Consider the following 26,651-nt stretch of genomic DNA (forward strand, 5'->3'; position numbering starts at 1 on the left):
TGGGGTTCTCCTTGGGGTTGATGTGTTGGTGTTTTATGGCTGTTGTAACAAATTCTCACAAACATGGTGGCTTACAACAGCACAGATGTGTTCTTACATAGTTCTAGGGCCATAGCTCTAAAATCAGATTCACTAGGCTAAAATCAAGGGGTCAGTAGAGCTGGTTCCTCCTGCGGTCTTTAAAGGAGAACCCAGTTTCTTGCCTTTTGTAGCTTGGAGAGTCTCCTGCGGTCCTTGATTTGTGCCTCTACCTCCATCTTCAAGTGCATCACTCTAATCTTGTCACTCCTTGAACACCTTTAAAGGACCCTGTGAGTACACTGGGCCCACCCAAATAATCCAGGATCATCTCCTCACTGCAATATACTTAAGTACATCTACAAGTTCCTATTTTTCATTTAAGTAAATATTCACAGGTCTAGAGATTAGGAAGACATATAGAGATTAGAGATTAGGATTAGTATGGTGGGGGGAAGTCTACCAAAAGCCTACCTGTCAATAGCCTCCCAAAATAGGCTACTTAATACTTAATGAAATGCTATGGGAATAACGATGGACTATCACAGCAAAAAGCTATCTCCAAAGAGGGGGGGAAAATGTCTTTTCTTTATATCCCAAATTATCATTCTATTTATAAAAATTCTTCAGAATTTAAAAACATCCCTAATTTTCAAAATTTTTTGAGTTAAATGTCGCTTAATGCACCCAAGTTAGAAGTTTTAAACAAGACTGATTGGAACTCCTGACATGGTGTGAACAGACACAGATTGGAGGTAAGAAGAGTTTCTCAATGTTAGAGTCTCTCTGTATGTGTATTTTCCCCAGTTTCTTCTTATGAATTTGGTGAGATCCACCACTGAATATGACGAGTGCTATGCTGTGCTGCCAGATCCTCATCCAGGAATAAAGAGCTCTCCGCTCTGCCGGAGCGCTGCCAGCAAATAGTGCTCAGCCCTGCTTTGAAGGCCGCCTGGACTGCAGAGGGCTGCTTTTCTCAAAGCCACACCCCTTCCTCAGGCACCTGTGTCCAGTGATGGATCAGTCCAGGGTGTGGTGGTCTGGCCCACTTGTATCAATCTGGGACAGTTTTTTAGGGGCCTCCTATCCTCAAAACTCTCATATGGTTGGCAGAAACTTCCCTATAGACTGCATCACAGCTCAATTCAGTGGTGTGCTGGAACAGGCTAGCACCAGCTCACAAGAGCTGGTTTGTGCATCTAACTCATCTGTATTTCATACCCAATGATACTAAGTGGGTAACTTAATATATCAGCCATAGTGAGAGTACTTGCACCATGGAAAAAGACACTATAAAAAATCCCACTATCATTCAGGAAAACTAGACATTAAATGTTTATCAGCAAATTACTGAAATTCTTCCTCTGCCCAATCCTGTTTCTTTCTCTTCCTTCCCGAAGATTTTGATCACACAAGCACTCCCTAATAATGCAAGATAATCTTCCTCTCTGGGCTTGTGTCACAAGGAAACTACTCTATAACACTTAAGATGCTACATATTTACTTTAATCAGCCTTTGAAATAAATAATTTTGAACCAATAGCACATCTCCAAGTATGTGAAGACTTCAAAAAAATTATACTTTAGGAGTCCCACAATAATACAAAGAACTCTTTTTTGAATGATGTGAGATTAAGTTGCCAACACGGTGAGCCATCACCCATAATATTTTAGAATTTTCCACAAATAAGGAAACTCCTTTACATAACTGCATGTATAATAACTAAATACATTAGAATTGATCCATTACTACCATTTAATCCTCAGACACTTTAAATTTCACCAATTGCTTTCATAATGATTTTTTATAGCAAAAAAGCTGAGTTCAAAATCATGAGTTGCATAAGATTGTCATATTAGTCTCCTTCAGTCTCAAGCTGTCCTCGACTGCTCTGCCCTTGATATTTTGAAGTTCAGGGGCCACTATTTTTTGGTGTTGTAGAATATCATTCAGTTTGGATTTGTTTAATGTTCCTCGTGATTAGTTTCAAACTGTGTATCTCTGGCAGGAATATCACAGAAGAGCCGCTGCACAATATCAGATGGAGCAGGATTTTGATTTATCCCATTGCTGACTACATTCCCTTTCATCATAATTAAGGCAGTGTCCTCCATTTTAATTAATAAGTATTTTTGTATGGAAGACCTTTGAAACTACTTAAATGTCCCATTGATCATCAAAATGCCTATTTATGTATTCATTTATTCATAACAGTATAGACTCATGGAATCTTATTTTATTCAATAGGTAATAATAGCCCATTAATATTATTAGTGGTTTTGATGCCAAAGTCCCAAGTTTGGCAACTTGGAGTCCCTTCACCCTGGCTTCTGTGTCCTTTGTCATTCTTTTGGCATTCCCTCGATCCTCTGGTACAACAAAATGTCCCAAGCTCATCTTATACTTTCACTGCCCCAAGCCAGCAACCAGCCATTTCTCTAAGGAGCTCTGGTTCCTTTTATTGGAGAATGGCTTTAAGAAATTCAAGATATGGGCAGTAGGCATAGTCACTGTTATTGAGATGTCATTGTTCCCAAGCCTCTCAGTAGACAACAGTAGGAATGTGTAATTGTGTGTGTGTGCATGCATTTGTAAGTGTATGCACACATACCTAAACACATGTGCAGCCCAGATTCAATTACCTTTTTAAATATACTTCTATCTCTCACATTCTCTCTGTACGGAAATCCAAAACTTAACACTGATAACCTCAATTCCATTCCAATACTACAGGACTCGTTCTAGTTTTTCCCCATCAATGTCCTCAGTCTCCCTTTATAGACAGTAAGAAGCCTGACTTATTTACCCATCCCACTGTAATGCAACCAATATCCCATCTCCTTGGTCATTCACTTGCCCACACAGATGAGCTCTGAAACTCACCACAGGGCACTGTCCTAGGCCTAGGTGGTCTCCCTCACCCTTGCCATGCTCTGCTATGCAGCTCTGGACCACCGTGCCATCCAGCAGCCCTCCTCACCACTACCTGGCTCCAGTACCATTCCCCGAGCCAGCGCCCACATGAACGACCCTTTCACACCACTTGGAGTCCAGCTGCCTGTGTGAAATGCCTCTCCCTAAGCCCTGATGCCCTGCATATCTAACTTAGCTTTGAGAGGACAAACTGGCTGGCTCCCGTGTGAAGGCACTCTTCCTCTCACTAGGGTGCTGACGTCCCTTTCTGGGAAGCCCTCCTATGAGGATGACTTCCCCACATTGTTTAGGTTCTGACATGCCAGACCAGTCCACTCCCAAGGGACTGCCATGCTAGACTCGCCCAGATCCTGCGACTGCCCTGCAAATCCCTTTCCATGAGGACTCTCTCCTCAGCCTGCACGAACTCTGATGCCCAAGCAGTTGCCCCCTTATACTCTACAGGCATTGGCACCTTGCACCCCACCTGGATAGTAGCATCACTTTGCAGAGGTTCTGACTCTCTGGTGGCTGACCATGCCCTCATCCCCATGATCACCAACCTAATCTCTTTTGCACCGAAATGTTTAGGGAGAGAAGGAGAGTGGGAAAGGAAGGAGGAACGGAGAAGGGAAGAAGTCTTGTGCTTTGTTTTGAATGCAGTTTGCAGCTGTTGTGATCATTCCCAAAAGCTCATTTAAGAAGAGGGGTTGCCTTTTCTATTTAACCTTTCAGACATTTAAACTAATTGTTGAAAGGTGTTAAATCATCAAAAGAAACTCAGTACTAAAATCCCTCTATTGGCCCTAGAAAAATACAATTGTTCCATGTGCTACATGTGTATGTTGGAGAAACAAATCTATTGACTATGCTACGTTTCTAATATACAAGCTTCCTGGGTACTTTTCACTTTTCTTCAACTAGGATGTATATTCCACAGTGGCAGGGAATATGTTCAACCCATATTTGCAGCCACAGGGTCGAGCACGGTTTCTGGCACCTGGTAGGGCATAACAACATTTATTTAGTGAATGAGTTGAGTTCCTTTAGACCAGTCTTCCAGAACAACAGAAAGCTATTTCGTTTAGTCTTGTGAGACTTCAGGAGAAACTAAACAGCATACTAGACCTAGATCATGACATCCAAACTCTCCCAAAAAGCCTCGAATAATAACCACCTGTACCCAAGGATCGCAATCAAAAAATGTTTCTGCCCAATACTCTGTGAAGCTCATAATCAACTGAAAATCTTCTGCCACCTGTGCAGTTTGATCCACTGATGCCCTTCCCAGTGAGTTCTCCTAATACTCTTTCTCTTTGTGTAATTTTCTTCTCAGCTTGGAGCCCAGATCCTGTCTAATTTCACTTTCTCTAGCCAAAGACTATAATCAGTGCCCCTTGGGAATGGCTGGTTCTTTAGACTCCCTCTTTGTATAGTAGGAAGATCCAAAATACCCCTTAAATTCTCTCACTATGAGGATTAGAACCCTATGTGGCATCTTAGCCCAGGATATACATTCCAACAATTCTAAATATTCATGAAAACGGAGGAATTTTTAAAAACCCCTGATAAAAACATGTACGTAAGTATTCACTCATAGTATTCCCAGTCATATCTGAAAATGGTTAAATATCCAAATTATTGTCTCATCCTTTCTAAAGCTGATTTTACTTATATTTTGCTGATATAATGACACAGAATAAGTACAGAAATATGTCCAGTTAATTACAAATCTCTGAAATTGTGATAATTACCTAATGTATGGGGGGAAAAAAAGAGAAAGAGAAAGAGAAAAAGAGAGAAAAGGTACCTCAAACTGCAAGGACCTTTCCTCAAAGGAAAACATTCATATAGGAGGATTCCTTCCAAATTTATTGATGCTTTTGGTTTGGACAGACAGAGACAAGCAAAATATCCAAACCTAAATATCAAAGTTTTAATTGACATCTGTTGGACTATTTTCTTCTACTCTTTCAGGAGTAATATTTTTATTGATCTTCTTTTCATACTTGGATTTAAAAGAGAATAAAAGCATCCTGCTGTTTCTATGTGTTTTCCTTCTTTGAATTCATTTGTGGTTCCCTTTTGAGACAGCAGGTAAAATTTTCACTTGGTATGGATTTTCACCTGGATTTTAGGTTTTCAAATACTATATTTATTAATTTATTCAATATATAATTATTGAATGTAGATTGTGCCAACTACATTGCTAGTCATTAGAATTATAATAATGAAAGAAATAAGACCCAACCCCTGTCCTTAAGCTTAAAGGTTATTATAAATAACCAAATCTTTAAAGTTTCAATAAATCATGTGGTTGATTCTTTCCAAATCTTTCAAGTTTCTCAATTCTAAACTTGGATATATTCCATGTGTGTGTGTGTGTGTGTGTGTGTGTGTGTGTGTGTGTGTGTGTGTGTTTTAATTCAAATATCTTTTCCATATTCAAGTTCTATATTCTCCGTATTTGAGGCTGACACATTATGTGTTTTCATATGTTCCTTATGAACAACTTTTCAACATTAAAGTAACATAAACTTTTTGAGTAGATAAATTAAAAACTCTTTGAACTAAACATAACAGTTCTTTATTTCATCAATAAAGTTTCTTCCTAAAACCTTGAACTTTGTATTTTGTTTTCCAGAATGCCACTTTTAATTTTTTCTGGTATGTTTTAATAAACTTAACAAATTTTCCTTTAAGTGGCAGGTACCTCATGCCCCTATGCCTCTATTACCTTTTTGTGAAAAATGGTTTATAGCTGTTGAGATCATAAATATTTTAAGTATTTAAGCTATAACTCCATATCTCAAATGAAATCAAGGTAACACAGAAATGGAATGTTATACACGCACTATGTATATTTCAGTTATATTTAAGCCACTTATTCAGTGATCACCTTTTGGACCATTTTATGGTAATTTACTACTCTTAACAGATTTGCCTTAAAAATTTTGAATTTATGGATTTATAGCTTCTTTTCCACAATCAATTCTAACTTTTTTCTGTTTTCTTTGTTGGGATATTAGAATATTTTTTATACAATGACTACCCTATGTCTGAATTACTGCCTACTAGATTTTATAAACACCCCACACCTGCAGCTCACATGAAATTTTATGTCATACTGAATATAAAACCCTTGCGTTATCGGGCATGCCAGGTAGCCTAGTGATCTTCATTAGGCAAATGTGCTATCTCCACAAAATCTTCATTTTAATAAGGAATCTTACAGGTGAAAGAAAACCTGGATGATATTAAGGTAAATGCTTTTATTTTAAAAATGAGAAACAAAGACCTATGGAATGTAAATTATCTAACCTAAAGGAACCTGTTAGTTTATGACAAAGCATAAATATTTTTTAATGTTTTTTGGATTCTAGTAAAATGCCTTTTTAAAAAAAATTCCAGTTTAAAATAGGTATTTCTATGTGTTGTTAGAATCTCCATTATTTATACTAACTTGCTATTGTTATGATCTTAATCCTCAGGACACTCGTTTGTATTGGCTATTCTTATTCCTGTGATACCTTCAGTGTTGTTACTCTGTGTACAAAAGTCCAAGCTAAAGAATATGACCACACCAAAACCAGCACATAAATGTTTACAGGAGCTTTATCCATAATTGCAAAAATTTGGAGGCAACCGCAATGTTGTTCAGTAGGTGAATGGATAGATGACTAGAATATCCAGACAATGGGGAGTTATTCAGCAGTGAAAAGAAATGAGCCATTAAGCTACGAAAAGCCATGAAGGGACCTTAAATGCATATTGCAAAATTAAAAAAAGGCAATCTGAAAAGGCAACATACTATGATTCTAACTATGTAACATTCTGGAGGAGGCAAAACTATGGAGACAGTAAAAAGATGAGTGGTTTCCAATGGTTGGGGAGCAGACAGGGATTGAACGGGTGGAACACAGAGGGATTTTAGGGCAGTGAAATAACTGTGTATATTACAAGGATGAACACACGTCAGTAGATATTTATCCAGACCCAGAGAATTTACAACACCAAGTGAGCCCTAATTTAAACTTTGGACATTAGGTGATCATGAGGTGTCAATATAGGTTCATCAGGTATAACAACTGTTGATGAGAGATGTTGGTAATGGGGGAAGCTCTTGCACATTTGGAGGCAGGGGAATATGAGAACTCTTTATGCCTCACTCTTAATTTTGCTATAAACCTACTAGAGCTTTAAAAAATAAAACTTAAAAAGAAAATTTACAGTAAGAAGAACACAAGAATTTGAAGGAACACATAAGCACCCTAGGTATTAAGCATAAAATGGACCAAAGATCACACAGCCACCCCAGCTACTGTATGTCAAATGGAACACCACCCCAGTGATCACACAGACACCACAGCCTGCGTGTTGCATGGACAATGGCAGTGAGATGAGTAGTGGAACACTCAAAGATTATGGGTTGAGACATAGTTTTGTCCTTTATCATAAATCTGGGAAACCCAGGTAACCACTATACATGATGATGGTGACACAAACTCATCTGACTTTTGAGTGGGAAATATTAGTCATAATAATGGTCATAATTGTATATGAGGGGCACTATAAACACAACAAGGACAGTGTGAAATCCATTCACATATTTAAAGCTGGCACCAAACACACACTTTCATTATCATAATTTCATGTAAGTGAAACAATAGTCTGCCAACATATATTTCTGCGTTGTCATTTTTAAGTGTAGTGAGGGTGGGAAATATGTTACTCAACTCTCCCTTTATTTAACAATGTTGTTTGTAAGACACAAGTAACCAATGCATATATAAAAAAACAAATGAATATTCTTTACTGGGAAAATACCGTCTCTGTCTACTTCCTACTCATCAAATACAAATATGAAAATATGGTAGTTGTGTGCCCCCTGCCAAATTCTCCCAGAAAGCATCTGCCATGGCCAGGCTGTTGTTGAAACATGTGTATCTCACATATACCTCCATTTACTGGGCTCTGGTTTTGTGACACAGTCTATTAAGCACACAGTTGAAGCAATTTGCTTCTGTTAAAATCACTCACAGATGAACTGATTTTCATTCAGGGGAACTGTTTATGAAAAGCACTAAATGTCTTTTTAAAAGTTATGTTATTTTGGACTTGTACCTGACACAAAAATTTAGTAAACTGACATTTCCCCACATATACACGTCGATGGTTCTTCTACCAATAAAAATGTCTTTATTGCTTCAATTCCAGGGACATTATAGTTTTTCTCACTCAACTCCAGTTGTTTGTTTCTGATATAGAGCATTTCTATTAGGATGGAAAACCACAACAAAGTTTTCCAAAATTAAAAACACACTCGATTCTGTTACATGACAGCCTTCTCTTTTCTCATAACCTGATCTCTTGACATATCAAGAAGTTATAAGAAAAACACTGAAAAATGCCCTTTCAAGTGTTATCTATGGTTGCATAATTTTCATTGTCAAATGTAGTAAACACTAAAGGTCTTATCCTATATTCCCTGAATTGCCATTGGAATGGGATCGTCCAGTTTTTGCTCACTCCCCAGATTACTCTCATCATTATCTATTCACCACTTTCTGGGTTTCTTTATTTGACATCTACAGCAACTGTCTCAGCCACCCACTTAAATATTCTTGTTTCCTCTCGTCCCCACTCCCACCATGAGGCAAACCTATTCTGAAGTCCCTAAAATGATACCACTGTAGGATGCACATTTTTTTTCTTCCTATTCCAGAGTCCACTTCAATCAACTAGTCTGGAAATGTATTTGGCATGGACTTCTAGATGCCTTAAATGCAGACATATCCTCTCTAGCTGAATAACCATTACTAGTATAGGACACATTCATTGGACCTCAGGTATAAAGTCACTGGACAAGGTACACTGTAGCAGTTCACAGATAGGTATGTTTGCCCTTTATGATATCAATCTTCTTACCATTACCTCCTCACTGCTGTATGAACAATTCAGTGCTTGCCTTCTCAAGGAACTCAAGTAAGGGACACTGGGAAGAGTACCACTTTGGAGTCAGAAAGCCTTATACAAATTCTGGCTTTGCAACTTGTATATCGTCTGATTACAGAAAAATATCGATGGGTATAATGGGATAAGAAAAATATTTTTTCTTAGAATTTCAGCAAGTGATAGGTAATTTTGACTAGCAATAGGTAACCCTAGTTCTAAAAGAAACTGCTGTTTCCTAAAGGATAGCAATACTCATACTGTAGAATCTCTATCACCAGCATCTACCCTCATGAGAGGAGATTAAGAATTTGAAAGAGTTCAGGAAGTAAGGGAATTCAGAAGCACTGGGTATGTGGTGATATTTCCTGTCTCTGGGGCAAAGGATAAAAGTACTTCTCACTTATCAAGTCAAATGACAGAGATCTCAAGATATTCATTCAGAGGTTATAACTATCTTTAAGAGATCAGCATCTCTTTGCACAGATACTTATTGGCTATGAAGTTACAACCTGAAATAATGCTTTGGGGCCATGACAGATTGCAATGAGAAAGTACCTGGGGAACCAGGTATGCTTTTCTTGGTGTCTGGAGACATGCAAGACAGGCAGCATCCTGGAGGAGGGTTGGCTGGGAGAAGTCGGTGGTTGGATAAGGGCATTTCCACATTTTCATGCGTTGTGGAGCCATAAGTTTCTAACAGCAAGTAGATGTGTTTGGAGAAGTGGACTCAAGGCCTTTCAATGGAGCTCTGCGCTATAGAGCTGTCTTCTGAGATAAAGGAGCCCCAGAAGTAAGTACTTTCATGGCATATTGCCCAAAGCAGGAACTGAGGGTGAAGATTGAAAGAAGTCAGCAGGAAGTCTTTGGTACATGTTAGCAATTATACGGTGAAGAAGTCTCCACAATGCTGCTCGCTAAAAACAAAAACACGGATGCCTGCTACACTGGGGAATAGGATGGCCACCCAGTATTAGGCAGAGTAGGCTGCCCCATTTTACTATTTGAAAGGAGACTTCTCTACTAGCTTAAAATGGCCAGAAAACTGCAGATAAATGATCCAAAGCCTGGGAAGGGAGATCTGGCAGCAAGTTTAGAAGAAATTAAGGGAGAAATCCATTTCCGATAGTTCAGCCCAAACAAAAATGTCTCCTCTTACATCAGTTTCCTTAATTGAAAGTGGGGATAATACCATTTACTTTCCAAGCCTAATCTGAGTATTAGAGAAGGGTACTAAAGGTTGTGAATTTTAAGCACCTAACAGAGTGATTTGTACTCAGTAACTTCTTAATAAATGGGACCTAAAAAATGGACCCCCAAAATTGTAAATATAATAATTTGTTAGTCCTTTCTTGGCTATCACTAAACTCCAACTACTTCAATTTTGCTCTGATCTTTTGCTGAACACATTATTAGTATCCTTAACACTGGACTATTTCCAATTTCCATTTTTTCTTATTCTGCTCCAGGTGAAACAGTGCTGGGAAAAAAAAGGACAAAAGTGCTAACTTAGCCCAATAAAAATCTATACTTCTTTCATCATGTCAATATCCCTCTGAAAACCTCTAACACTCTTTTGATTACAAAAGCAAAGCCAAGCTTTTCTTGACATCTTCTATATGCTATCAGTATACCACCATTCATTAATCTCTAAACTCACTCAACAGATATTTACTGAGTGAACATGATACCAAAGAAATCCTAAGAGCTGGAGATACAGCAGAGAATAAAACATAGATCTCTGGATTCAATGAACTTACTCTCTACAGAAGAAAGCAGATAATAAAGAAGATAGGTAAGTAAAACATGCTCGACATTAGGCAGCCAATAGCTTTAAGGAGTGATATAAAGCAGAGAAAGAAATATAAAGTGTCATTGGTAGATGTTCTTTCATGTCATGTGGTCATGGAAGACCTCAGGGATAAGGTAGCATTTGAGTAAAGATGTTGAAAGAAAGGCAACAAATCATGCGGATAGTCAGGAATATACAGCCCAGGCAAAGGGAACAGAAAATGCAAAAGCCCTGAAGTGGTAATGTTCTTGGTGTGTCTAGTGTTTACCTGTACCTGGAACTGAAAGAGAAAGTAGATGAGTACTAACAAAGAATGTGGGAGAGGCAATGGACAGCTAGATCATGTAGTGTTTGTGGGACATTGAAAGAACTGTGGCGTTTGCACTGAACAAGAGGTGCAAAGCACGGAAGGATCAAAGCAAAGAAACAGCACAAAGCAAAGTAGAAGGAAGATCATTCTGCTATGTTGAAAGAGACTAGAGGGCACCAAAGGAAGAAAGCAAAAAACAAACAATGCAAAACAAAAACACTTGATAGGTGACTACAATAATAGAGTGAAAATATTATAGATTGAACCAAGATGGTAACAGTGGAGGTGATAAGAGCTAATATTTTGAATTTGCTGAGGTGTCAGAAGTGGGTTGCAAGAGAAAGAGCCTGCTCAAATGAGATTCCAAAGTTCACCATGAGCAAATCTAAGAATGGACTTTCCATTTCCTAAGAACTTCACAAAAAGAGATGTAGGGACCAAGTGGCACTTAGTTTTCCACATGCTACATTTCAGATTATTAGACATTCAAGTGAAGATATCAAGAACACCTTTAGATGTTCAATTGTGGTTGTCAGGGGAGGGGTCTAGACTGAAGATTGAGATGATACTTAAAATGAAGAGGCTACATGAAATTATCAGAGGAGTGAGTGCTGATAGAAAACAGGCCAGTTCCAAGGGCTTTTCCTTGGGATCTACCTACGTTTAGAGGTTATAAAGAAGAAAAGTCACCAGCAAATAACAAAGAGAAAGAATGGCCAGAGAGAAAGGCATGAGAAAATTAGGACAGCATAGTGACTTTGAAGCCAAGTAAAAATTTGTTTCAAAAAGGAGATAGAAATCAGCTGTGTCAAATTATGCTGATAGCTCAAGAAAAATGAGGACTGAACAAACAATCAAACAAACAGAAATAGACTCATAAACACGGAGAACAGACTGCTGGTTGCCATTGGCGAAGGGAGTGGGGGGATGGGCAAACTAGGTGAAGTGGATAAAGTACAAACTTCCAATGATAAAATAAGTTAGTCACAGGGATAAAGTATTGCATAGGAATACAGTCAATAATATTGCAATATATTTGTATGTTGACAGATGGTAATTATACTTATCATGGTGAGCATTTAGTAATGTATATAATTGTTGAATCACTACATCGTATACCTGAAACCAATGTAATATTGTATGTCAACCATATTTCAGTAAATAAAGAAAATATAAGGACTGAAAACTTACAATTAATTGGAGCAACAAGGAATCATTAATGACTTTGGCAAGAGCAATTTTGGTGGTATTGTGGGCACTAAAGTTAACTGAAGTGGGTTCAAGACAAATGTAGGTGAGGGGTGGTTTAAGACCATGAGTATAGCCAATTTTTTCAAGATTTTGAGCAAGAGAAGAGGAACAGATATATTTGTAAGAAGTATTGTCTAAAGAGACTTTTTAAAATATGTTTGTTTTTAAGGGAGAATAAATAGCATGTTTGCATGCTGTCAGGAATAACCCAAGAGAGAAAAGAACTGATGACGGACGAGGTGGGACGAATTGCTGGACTACTGTGCTTGAGTAATTAAAAGGGAATGGCATCTAGTGTGCAACAAAGAAGCTGGTTGTCATTAGAGGCGTGGACAATGCATTTACATTCACAGGGAAAAGAGAGAAGGTAGAGGGTACAGGGCTACAAATGCAAGTAAGGGAGTCGATCAAAGGGTAGGACTAGTAGGGATTTTTTTCTATTTGCTTCTATTTTTCTCAATAAAATAGTAAAATTATGAGCTGAGAGTGAGGATTGGAGAGGATTTATCAGAGGTGTGAGGGGAGTGCTAAAATGATGAAATAGTAAGTTACAAAGTGGAAGAGAAAACAGACAAGGGAAATGTCCTATGATTGATGGAAGGCCTGCTTGGGGGTAGTGATCGCGACTGTATGAGTCAGCGTGACTGTCAGTGTGACTATGAAGAGTACTCAAAATAAACTCACTATTATAGCAGATCCGTCTCTTCAACACACCATATAATAACCCTGTGTATCTCCTCATCTCTTCCTCCCACTTGGAATCTCTGTGTTCTCCCTCATATATGAGCAAGTCCCACTCATTATTCAAGGGCTAACCCACAGTTCATGCTCCCTATGAAACTCAGTGAGATAACTCGGTCTTGCTTTCCTTCTGCTGTTTTCACTGGTGGTCTCTAGTGGTTAAGGGCACATGCTGGGAATTATACTGTCCAGATTCAAACACCAGCTGCATGAGTTTTGGAGATGTTCCCTAACCTCTTTGAGCATGTTTCCTAAACCATGAAACACAGGATATACTTCATGGAGCTTTTACAGTTAATTCTATGAATAATGCAGGTAAACTATTTAACATATTACCTGCTAAGTAGTAAAACTTCAACAAATATTGACAATTAGCTACATGTACTATTATTACAGAATGTTTTAATTCATGTATATTAATTGATTTACTGAGAAAAAAATCTTTCTTAATCAGTATGTTACATTAGTTTATTAAGAATAGAGACTGTGTGCCATATTTGCTTTAAAATTTTTCACAAAATTATCCAGAAAGGAGACACTGGATAAATTTTTATGAAGTTGAATTTTTCTTATGAACATACACTATAAAATTTAACTTTATCTTATGTAGTATGATAATAAAATAATTACTTTATACCAATTCTTCCACTCAAATTTCTTAGAACACATCTTAGAAAAATAACTATCTCAGTAAGTATAAACAGATAGCTTCCTATGGAATTTAGTGAAAAATGTCTCTAACTCTATCTATATTGTATCATTACTTATAAAGAAAGAGACATAAAAGAAACACAAATAATGCCTTTCCTCAGAGGAAAAATAAATCAAGACTCAATAAATGTATAGATAAATACATAGTGGAAAATATGTTTGAACACATATACTTTTATCCTGAAACTATGATCATTACATATATTCCATATATTTCAAGTTGGACTTGGAGTGTTCACAATAAAATTTATTTATTACTGACACTGTTTTCACTCAGTTTTATTATGATAAAATTACATAGAAATATTAATATATTAAATTTTAAAACTCAAACACAGTGTTCTCATTTATGTAGCAATTATCATACAGAAAGTGTGTTGACTTCTACAAGGAAACTTTGCAAGGTCATGAAAATATTAATTACAATAAACAATGAGAATTGTTATGCATCTGCCAACATCGCCCATGTCAGTAAAAGTATGTCTTACTGTCATGGGTTAAATTATATTAATATGAAATCAAACTCTTCTTTAGCAAAATAACATTGTAACTTGACCTTAGTACAATTTTGGCCTCCCTTCAGGCACTGACATGTGTACAGAGAACATCTGTTGGGGGAAAAAATAGTGAGGAGAAAGTTCATACAGAAGTCAAATTTCCCTTCCACATAGGATTATTCTAGCAATGGCAGAACTATATGTTTTCTTAAGTTGGATCAATCTGCAAATGTTTGTTCAGAAACCATCTTTACTTTTTAAATTAGATTTTTTTGATGTGGAAAGTAAAAAAAACCTGACACATTGTAACAGCAAAATCTACTTTCATTGGCCAATTTTACAAATATTAGAATCTAAAAAAAAAGTTTTAATTATACTTTACCCAATTATGCTAACACTATACAGATAAATGTAGCATCAATTTCACAAAGGAGAAGTAGAAAGTAAGAATATTAATTGGATTTCTGATCTGATTAATTCAATTTCCATGTGCTGCTAAAAATCATAAAGATAAGAATAATTTCAACAATACTTTGATTTATGTAATGTGCTCATATGTGGAATTAATTTCACTATGCAGATTAAGAGTGGTATTTAATCTCTGTGTACAAGTGTGTATAAAATCAGCCAAACCACCAATCTCTTAGTCATGTAACTTGAAACATTTGAATCATCTTTTGAGTCCTCTGTTTTCTCTTCCCTGTATCCAGTCAGTCACCAATCTTGAAATTCCATTTCAAAATATACTTAGTGTCATCTATACTTACATTCCCTTTCCCTCCTCATTTGCTTCATGTTTTACACAAACACACACACACACACACACACACACACAATTGAAAATTCAATCATTTGCCCATCCCTCCTGAAGCTATCCTGAATTTATCTTTTCCCTTCATATTAATTCACTACTACACATTGCTTTATGTTCCTAAGGCAGCTATCCTGGACAAGTTCCTTATCTAATCTTTTCTACATTAACATAATAGCCAGCAGGGAAACCTATTAAATTCAGGCTTTTGTCTATATTTTCTATATAAAACTGCAGGGATATCTCTTCCTAAACATCATCCCTTTCATATCATGTTTCTGCTCCAACACCTTCTACTTGCCAGCATGATGATTCTAAACAAAAGCAGAATCATTGTTTTTAGGATTCCTCATCACCCTCCCTAGGTCTGTAATCCAGAACGATTAGCTACAACTTTCCATTTTAGTTGGGCTGCCTCCTCTCAAGGCCTCACATGTGTTCTGTCTAAACTATTTGTTTTTTCCATTCCTCAATTATCCAAAATTTCATATTAAAACTGCTTTATCCTTTTAAAAATTGCCCTTATTTTAGAACAAAATCTATCATATTTTATTGATACACACTCTGATTTTGAATAAAGATGAAGAAGATAAACACTTCTGCCCAAAATCAAATAGATCAAAATATAGGGAACAAAAAAATCAAAAATATATGGAAACATTAACACTTATGAGAGTGGGTAAATATAAAAACCCTTTAGTCCTAAATAACTCAAGCAGGAAAAACATAAATAAAAATATGACTGCCATGATAGATTTAAAAAATGAAAATTAAATTATCTGCTTTCTCAATTAGAAGTTGCTAAATAAAAAATAAAAGAAGTATTTGGTTAATTTGAATATATAAACTCTTAAAAGGATGTATGAAATAATAGCAGGGCACATATCCAAATTTACCTATAATCCATGTTCTTACCAAGTAGTCTCATTGGCCCTACTCTGACCAGAGCTGAGTTACTCCTCAATGTATACTTTTCTTCCTGTGCAGAAAACTACCTCCACTTCATTTAAGCCCTGTTCAATATACTCCTACCCTACAAAACAAGGCTCCAAATATATTCTTACAAAGCTTTCCTTTATCTCACCTCCACACAATGGCACTTCTAAATTCACACCTCCATGTGCTACAAGTTTTTGAATATTTTCTGTCTTGCATGCATAATGTTCTGAATGGAAAATTTTATCTGTTGGTTTTCATAGGTACATAATTAGATCTAGAAAAATGATGAATATATAAAAAAAGGAAGATTTTGTTTTTAAAAAAAATGATGTGGTGAATGAAAACTGGAATATATCAAAATTAAAAACTTTTGTTTTAATTAAAGACCCAAATCAGAAATGAAAGGCACCCTATAGAATAGGAGGAAATATTTGCAGATCATATGTCAGGTAAAGAGTTAATATCTAGAATATATAAAGAACTCCTACAACTCAACAACAAAAAACCAAACAACCCAATTAAAGCATGGGCAAAAGACTTGAATAGATATTTCACCAAGGAAGATATATATGCAAATGGCCAAAAAACACATAAAAAGATCTTTAACATCACTAATCATGCAAATCAAAACCACAAGATAACACCTCACACCCACGGCTACTATTAAAAATAAATAAATAAAATAAGAAAAGTGTTTGTGAGGATATAGAAAAACTGTAACCTTGTGTGCTGCAATATAAAATGGTATAACTGCTATGGTAAATACTATGATATTTCCCCAGAAAATTAAAAATGGAATTAATATATGATCAACCAATTCTACTTCTGGGCACATATCCAAAAGAATTGAAAACAGGGTCTCAAAGAGATAATTTGTACATTCATGTTCATAATAAGATTATTTACAATAGCCAAAAGGTGGAAGCAAATCAAATGTCTATTGATAGATGAAGTGATACACAAATGTAGTACATACATATAATGAAAAATTATTCAGTCTAAAAAAGTTAGGAAATTCTAACACATGCTACTACAACATGGATGAACCTTGAGGACATAATGCTAAGTGAAATTGGCCAATCACAAAAGACAAATGCCGTATGATTCCATTTACATGAGTTACCAAAAGTAGCCAAAATCACAAAGACAGAAACCTGATTGGTGGTTTCCAGGGCCTGGAGATGGGGAGAACGTGGAGTTGTTGTTTAATAGGTATAGAGCTTCAGTTCTGCAAGATGAAAGCGTTCTGGCTGCATAACAATGTGAATATACTTGTAGGGGAGGGAAAAATGTTTTTCTCCTCTCCTGTGTTTATTGCCTGTGGTCTGTGGAATAAACTGACAGAGGCAAGAGTAACAGGAGAAAAGTCACATACATTTTATTTGATGCTAATATTTGGGGTTTTATATATATATGAAGGACTTCATAAAAGAAGTGAAGAAGTGGATAAACTTGGGGGTTTGTATATCAATTTAACAAAAAGCGATGAATTGTGGGAAGTGACAAGACAAGAGAAGGTGTCTGAGCTCTTAGGGGTGGGAAATGTGGAAGGAAAAATTATGGGGAAAACTAATGGAAGATAAGAGTTTTTAGTAAGGTTCAGTTTGTGCAGAGTCATCTCAGCACCATCTTCATCACCAGTGGTAAAAGTTGTTCCTGTCCTGGTTCGAGAGAGACACCTTCAGAAGTGAAGTATATGCCTTGCTTGAGCAAATGGAAGATGGAAGAGAATTTTTCCTCTGTCTGTTTTTTCTCAATTGACTTCAGCTAAAAATAATTTTATGCCAAATTGGCATATTTTGGGGTGGCATATTCTAATCCCCTTCATAGTTAACACTACTGAACTATATACATGAAATAGTTAAGATGGTAAATTTTATGCTATGCGTATTTTACCATGATTTTAAAAAATCAAGCTAATAGTGTCAGAAAATTAGCTTAAGTATTATTGAGGGGTAGTTCAAATATAAATGGAGTTATGCAGCATGCTTTATGCCTACAGTGATACATAAATGTATCCTTGAGCATACACCCAGGTATATCCTAATCAACTTTCTTATTTGAAAAGAAAGTTACAATGTAACACTATCATTATCCCAAAGATAATAATAATACCTATCACCTCCATCTTCTTCAGAAATGTACATATTCATGTATGTATATGTGAGAATATCTGTATTTATTATACATGTGTATATACACATTTATGTGCATACATAAACACACATAAACAGAAATCCTTACACACCACTTTTAATTTGGGTCATGAAATTGATTCCACATATGAGCACATAATATAAATCAAAGTATTATAGAAATCATCATTATTATCTTCACAGGTAAAATTTTTGCCAGCATATGAAAGTTGTAGTAATTTTCAAATTAAAAGGAAAAGATGTGGAACAGAGATCAGAAATCCAATTAATATTCTCATTTTCTATTTCTCCTTTGTGCAGTCAATGCTACATTTACCATACTTCAATTTGTGGGAAAGTCAATCCATGTAAATGGACAGGTACACTTGTGAGACTGGGCACAGAAAAACCTACTATGGTTTATTTCTGTTTTATGTCCTAAATAAACTCTGTCCTTTGAGAGTAACTTATTCAGAATTTGTATGCTACAGCTCTTCTTCCACTAATAATGCAAGACTGCTAGAGTCTTTTTCTCTTTATCAGCTAGCAAGTGTGCATATGTAAGAAGCAGTTATTTAGTCTAGGATATAAATAGCTGAAATAAATTTCCTATTTCCTCATTTTTTCCCTGATGAAATATACTTAAATGTCAGCTGCATTATAACCTTCAAATAACTCAATATCAGAACCAGGAGTGCTACTAAATGTCTGATACAAGTAAATGCCAAAGAACCTTAGCATTTTGTTTTAATTGCCCATAGTTTTTTTAAAATAAATATTCACCCAATTATTACTGTTAATTTTTTTATTCAAGAATATTTTCAGAATATAGGGAAAACCCAATTGCTTAAGAAGTTTCCTCAGTCCAAAAAAAGGAGCCTAGCACTAACAATAAATATGAAACTTTCACTAGGAATTCAGGACAATTCTGTTCTTTTTCATTTTTGCAATTATAGGTGTATTCACACAATATTGTTACCTAATTACTTATGTAAATATATACCTTTCATTCCTCACACTCAGGGCCTGTTATATCCATTTATTTTATTCTCAAGGCTAAGCCTGTATTAGGTAAATGACAGAGATTGGTTGGTTGGTTGGTTGGTTGGTTGACTGATTGATGCATTGGTTTAATCAGTGAAAGGAAACTGACTTAGAAAAATAATGAGTTAGCAAGATCCAACAGTAAGCCAGTCACAGAGCCAGATCTTAAACCTTGTGTGTTTTGATTCTGTATCTAGAGATTTCCCCAGTTACTTGAAAAATCTCCCTCCACAGTTGGCTTTTTGTTCCTTGTACTTGTTTTGCATATAATGGAATAGGGTCATTGATTATAATCATAGACATATTGCTTTCTCTACATCTAGGCCAGCCTAGAGGCATGTGATAACATTGGCTACAGATGCCTTGGAAAACCAAAATGATTTTTGCTGGCTTTTTATAATATACAATTCAAATCCTGTTTTCAAAAAAATAACACATACACACCACAGGCATCTATGCGTTTGCTTAATGCTGGTTCCTTTGTAATTGTACCTTTATGAAGTTTTATATTCCCATACATACAGAATATTGTCTGTTTCAGCAACCCAATAAATATTTAACATCTTTGAATATTGATAAAATATATTATAATATTTAAGTGCATCAGGTCCACTCAACTTACCAAATGAGTTTCACAGTCTTTCACTGTTTATTCTGTTCTTTACCCCTCACCATTCTTAGTTCTTTACTTATTCTAAGTTCCATGAAGCAGAGACTTAAGTGTTTGTTCACTGCTATAGCCAAGGCACATAGAACAGTATTTGGCACATATTAGCATTTAAATGCTCAAAAATAATGCACTTAATATATCTTAGTGGGTTTCTTTAGTTTGATAATTCTCTCTCCAAATATTAACATAAAAATGTTATACTAAGAGTGGAACGAAATGGCATCTACTTAGTTGCTTCCTAAAAACAGAAATATTTAACCCCTTAGATTCTTAAATCCAAACTACATATATTTACAAAATCCTGGACCCATAATTGATGATAAATATGTTAATAAGTCCCTAATGCTGAGCATTAACACTTCAAATTAATACCCATTTTCCTAAAAGTTTCAGATCAGTTAGAATTTCATGAAAATTCACTTTCTTTTTGAAGCTATGGAGAATAACCAAAAGAGACAGGGGTGATTACAAGTCGTCTGTAATTTTTTTATAAGTTTATAGAGACTGCAATGAGAATCCCAGAAATGGAGAGCTGTCAAGAAAGTAAGAAATTTCATTAAGGGCTTCAGCCTTAATACCACTTGAAGAAATATGAGTACCATGATTATTTGTGATATTATCATTTTATGTCCGTCAAGTAATTAAAGGTTCTATAGAAATGTATTTCATATATTAATAAATTAAGCATATTAAGTAAATAAATGAATTAATATAAATACTTATGCATCACTAGGGATGGACATTCCAGAATTTAATTCTAGTTTGCCCTGATGTTTCATCACAATTACCTCTAAAAAAAACCCTATTGTATATCTGGTCTTCTCTGTGCCCTTGGATATTTATTTGGGTTTATTTCTCTGAACATATATTCAAATATTTGTAGATTGATATTAAGGCCAAACACAACATCAAACTATTTGGACAATTATCTGAATTCAGTCAAGCCAGTCTAAGCATAAATTCTAGTAAAATATGCAGAGATACTTGAATAAGTTCACAGTTTGGGAGTTTCAGAAAACTATCAATTCAAGTTTTCCACTACATGTTGAGTTCTTTTTTAATTAATTATTTGTGAATACTATTTTTTTACATCTCTGTATAATTTATATCAGTCATTGTTGCGGCTCATGTATCCATATTTTTTTAAGATATAACTATCTAAATATTAAACTACAACTCACTAATGCCAAAATCGAAAATGAGTATTAACAGATTTCGACATCTTTTTAAAAATTTGGATATCTGACTCATGGTGTGTTTTTCTACATTACTTGTTCCCAGATGGTCACACAATTGAGTAATTCAACATGACTTGTTAATGTCCCCAGTGAACCTCACATGCACTTGATGATTTGTGTAGGAATTTGGGATATTTATGTTTTCTAACTGAGAGTATACAAAGTGGTATCATATAAAAATATAATAGAAAATTATTTCACTAATATTATTTCATAGGTTTTCAAAAGTCAAGCAATAGTAACCACAGCAAAAGTGAGGGGGTTAAGATGGTGGTGTAGAAATATTCTGAACTCACCTCTCCCCTGGACACAGCAAATCTACAGTCACATACAGAACAATCCCTCTGAAAAAGACCTGAAAACTAGCTGAACAGCTCCTCCACAAGAATAAAGAGCCACCTCAAGACGGCCAGTAAGGCAGAGATGTGGTCTCAACAAAATACTCATGGTGCCATGACCGCAATAGGTAGCCCACACTCTGATCACAATCAGATCTCGCAAATATGGAGCTTCTCTCTGAGGAGCAAGGGGCTGGTGCCCCACAGCAGGCACATCGGCTCGTGGGACCTGTGCCAGTGAGACAAGCCCCTACAAAACCTGGCTTTGATAATCAACAGGGATTCCATCCTGGAGACGCAAACAGCTGTGGGAACTGTGATTTTGCTCTTAAAAGGCTCACATCTAGATTCACTCATCCCAGAACACGACACAAAAGCAGCAGTTTGAAAAGCACCTAGACCATATATAAGGAAATTCATTTGCTAATCTTGGAACATTTTCCTGAGGGGCAGGGGCCTGCTGTGACTCTCTTAGGGGACAGATACTGGAGGACACTATTTTTGCACTCTCCCTCTACCTTGCTAGCACTCACGGGCATGCCCCATCCCCGTGCACCTCTGTGGACCTGCTAAAGCCAGCAGGCATACAAAGCCCACACAGGGGATGCCCCTTGAGCACCTGGCTCTGGAAGCCAGGGGGCTTGTGCTTCTGTGCCCCACAGAACGGAAACAATCAGAGAGACAGTTCTTGGCAGGCTAACACAGGGCACGGCATAGTCAGCAGACTGGGCACACCCCAGTCTTCCTGTGAAAAAGACCTATTTGCTTGTCCTGGAGATTCAGCCTGAGGGAGGCTTCAGGATTACCACACATCTAGGAGCTGGAAAAAAAAAAAAACTGAAGAAGACACAAATAAATACAAAGATACTCTGTACTCATGGGTTGGGAGAATTAATATTGTTAAAATGTCCATATTACTCAAAGCAATCTACAGATTCAATACAGTTCTAGCAAAATTACTAGGACACTTTTCACAGAAATAGAACAAACATCCTACAATTTACATGGAAGCACAAAAAATCCTGAAGAGCCAAAGCAATCTTGAGAAAGAAGAACAATACTGGAGGTATCACACGCCCCGATTACAAAACTTCAGTAATCAAAACAGTTTGGTATTGGCATAAAAATAGACACACAAGTTATTGGACAAGAAGAAATCCTGGAAATAAACCCATACATATTTAGTTATTAATTTACTACACAAGGAGACAAGAATATACAAAGGGGAAAGGACAGTTGAACTTCCCAACTTCAATAAATAATGTTTGGAAAACTAGACAGACACAAGCAAAAAATGAAATTAGACTACTATGTTACACCATACACAAAAATTAACCCAACATGGATTAAGGACTTGAATGTAAAGACTGAAACCATAAAACTCCTAAAAGAAAAAAAGACAGTAAGTTCCTTGATGTTAGACTTGGTGATGATTTTCTGGATCTGAATCCAAAAGCAAGGGCAACAAAGCAAAATGAAAGAGTGGGACAATGGCGAGCAGAAACTTCCACACAGCAAAGGAACAGATCAACAAAATGAAAAGGCAGCCTACTAACTGGAAGAAGATATTTGGAAACTGTATAACTGATAAGGGGTTAATAACCAATATATATATATAAGAACTCATACAACTCAATAAAAAACAGTCAAACTAATTAAAAGTTGGGTAGAGGATCAGAATAGATGATTTTCTAAAGAAGACTTACTGATGTCCAAAAGTCACAGCCAAAAATGCTCAACATCACCAGTTATCAGGGAAATGAAAATCAAAATCACAATGAAATATCACCTCACACCTGTCAAAAAGACTAGAGATAACAAGTATCAGCGAGAATGTGGAGAAATGTTGGTGGGAATGTACATTCATAGAACCACTGTATGGAAAACAGTATGGAAATTTCTCAAAAAATTAAAAATATAATTATCATATGACCCAGAAATTCTGCTTCTGGGTTTATCCAAAGAAAATGAAAACATCACAAGGATATATGCACTCCCATCTTCACTGCAGCATTATTTACAATAGCCAGATATGGAAACAACCTAAGTGTCCATTGGTGGATGAATGGATAAAGAACATGTGGTAGACATACCATGGAATACTATTCAGCCATAAAAAAAATGATGAAATCTTGCCATTTTTAAGAACATGGATGGACATTGAGTATATTGTGGTTAGTGAAAAAAAGTCAAACAGAGGAAGACAAATGCCATATGATTTCTCTTACATGTAGAATCTAAAAAACAAAAAAAAATGAACAAATAAAGCAAAATCAATAGATACAGGGAACAGATTGGTTCTTGCCAGAGGAAAGGGAATCCTGGGTGGGTGAAATGGGTCAAGAGGTACAACTTCCAGTTATGAAATAAATAAATCATGGAGACATAATGCTCAACCGGTGACAATGGCCAACAATATTGTATTCGATTTTTGAAAGGTGTTAAGAAAGTAAACCTTAAAAATTTTCATCACAAGAAAAAAAAATTTGCAACTTTGTATGATGACAGATTTTAACTAGACTTATTGTGGTGATAATTTCACAGTGTATACAAATGTTGAAGCATTTTGTTGAACATCTGAAACTAATATAATGTTATATATCAATTATATCTCAATTTTTTAAAAAGCATGTGGTTAAATGCTTAACAAGTCTTTTAATAAAGAGGTGTCTTACTAAAAAAAGCACAGTAAATATCGTATTTTGCATAATTTTTATCCTGAGCAGTTTGAAATCTCTGTTTCAAAATGTTGAATTACTATATATCTTAAGGCTTAATTACTCAATTACTTAACATACTAAGTGATTCTTAAAGGAAGAAATACCATTGGCCACAAATATTTTAAACGGCAGCTCAATGAAGATTTTGCTTTCTTTTCTTTTAAGTGATAGCTCTGTACTAAATTCTTACCTTTATCATCCCAGATCTAATATAAAATTTATGTTCTGATAGTTGAAAGTGAAGATTTTTAAAAATTTGAAGTAGTATTTACATGGTTTTCCTGAATACATAAGTATCACATTTACCCACTTTATGACAACATAATACACAAAATAAAATGATATATACATTATAACATTATAAACTTAGCATTTAAACTGTGCAAAACTATTTAGAGGAAGATGCTTTCTGTATATCTTTAAATATGCAAACATGTCTATATACATACAAAGAAACACATAAATATGGACAGAACTACCTATAAAATTATTTAGGCATTTGGAATGTACAAATGTAATATTTGAATGTTTTAGCCATTTGCTGGGGACCAAAAGTATCAATAATTTGTTGTTATTTGTGGGTTTCTTGAGAGAAACATTTCAAAAGCATAAAAGGGTATATAAAACCAGTTATTTAGTTACCAATTAAACCTCTGATAATCCATTCCCAACATGTCAACAAGATTTTGGCTGATCTATTTTGGTCTTATTTGAAGTAATTCAGAAAGAAAAATATCATATTTAGTAAATATGATGTTAACATCATGATACTACTAATGCATGTAACCCATTATAGGTGGCAAAATTTATTTGAATTAACTATGATTTTATTGTATATAGAGAAATCATTACATGTCTAAAAGAACAACTTTCATTTATATAGAAGTGTTCTCTGGACCATATTTGTAAAATTAAACATTTTCTAAAATCCCAGCACCTATCTTTTCTGAGTGCCAAGAGTTTGCTTAATGACTATAAATTAATAACAATACTGCCACTAAATATTTTGATATTTATTGTATCCATTTTAAATACTTTCAGCTATCTAGAGCATAGTTACAGTTAATCAAAAGTTGAATTTTTCAACATCATTTTTCAAGCATTATTATTATATCCAAGTGAATATTTCTTCCATGGATGATAACTGAGCATTCTAATTATCAATAGCAGCATAGAGTGCTGGAACCCATAATAATCTTTAAAGGGTCAAAGAATCATACAGGCAATTGGCTATTTTCATGCTAGAATAACAAGCAGACTCTTAAAAGCTTTCTATGCAGGCAAGCAAATTATCTATCAAAGAGCATGTTTACTTTGTATTTGGCAAGGTAAAGCAAAGCAAAACAAAAAAACATCTCATGAAGAAAAATCTGTTAGGCTTTTTGTATTTTGCAATGTCTTTTCAAGTAAAATACCTCACTCTGTCAGAGAAGGTAACAGTTTATATTTCTCATCATAGGCATGCACAGTACATTCCTGCTATATTCAGAACCATATAGTTAAAGAATTGAAATAATCTGACTTAACTGAATTTCTGAGATATTCTGAAATATGGAATATTACTAATGTATAAGATTATATAGCACATGTAAACTCACCCTTCTAATCTTACATCCGGGAGACTTCTGTTAAGGGCAATCAGATCACTGGCCATAAGGTTAAACTGATTGATTTTAAACAGTTCTTTCATTTTTTCCTGGTCATCTTTAGGAATCAGCACAGCTTTTCCCATTTCTCCTGGACCTTCTTGGTTTCTTGAAATAACAGCTGTAAGACACACACAGGTACACACACACATACAAACACACAGATAATGAACTGAATAAATAAACTCGTGTTGGCTTAGATTCTAAAGTCTATTATTATAATACTGGCTTAAAAATATAATTGTCGAGTTCTTATTGCTTACTTACAAACCATATACTATGCTAATGAAATGACCTATTTTAATTCATTATCTCAATGTTGTATGTTGTCTTTTATGTCTAGACATATTATATATAATCTGATTTATCATTAAGACTTGATAATTAAGCAATACAAAACACCAAACTTAAAACTTCTCTAATGCATGCATTATCAGTGTAGTCATTAGAGAAATAGGAAGTTGAGCACTGGGCAGACCAAACTGTGCAAAATAAAAGATTAATTTATTTTCATATCAAATTGTTCAATGTTTTGATATTTCACATATTTACGTCTATGACATCTTTATAAAAGCAAGCAAGGTTAATAACACTTTATCCACACTGCAATTTGGTTCCTTGGTCAAAACATTTTCAAATAAGTAAAAAGAACTTCCATAATGCTGATATATAATTTCAAATGTCAAGTTGGATTTGGATATTATGTGCTCCCTAACTGGAACTTCACAGCAATGTTCTCTTAAGAGAACTTGGGATTCCGTATAAAGGTTAGTGTTCTTGTCATTTCCTCCAAGTTATCACTACACTAATACCCCTTCTAGTTCTAAAATACATGTTTTAATGTGTGTGTGTGTGCAGGGGTTCATGAGTACATATATATGTATGTATGTTAACATGTAATAATGAAAAGTTCCAGTCATTCCT

The 26,651-nt window shown here is 35.4% G+C and overlaps 1 protein-coding gene across 6 annotated transcripts in view; it reads right to left on the reverse strand.

Annotated features, from left to right (window-relative positions):
- The window catches only part of GALNT13 (polypeptide N-acetylgalactosaminyltransferase 13), a 529,379-nt gene that overhangs the window by 287,259 nt on the left and 215,469 nt on the right, over positions 1 to 26,651 (reverse strand). For all 6 annotated transcript variants that reach the window (XM_036928301.2, XM_036928300.2, XM_036928303.2 and 3 more), the window contains one exon: positions 25,680 to 25,848. In XM_036928301.2, coding sequence (XP_036784196.1) covers positions 25,680 to 25,848 — 169 coding nt within the window. The remainder of the gene's footprint in view (positions 1 to 25,679; positions 25,849 to 26,651) is intronic.

This window comes from Manis pentadactyla, chromosome 8 (assembly GCF_030020395.1).
Source record: "Manis pentadactyla isolate mManPen7 chromosome 8, mManPen7.hap1, whole genome shotgun sequence".
Classification (NCBI taxonomy): domain Eukaryota; kingdom Metazoa; phylum Chordata; class Mammalia; order Pholidota; family Manidae; genus Manis; species Manis pentadactyla.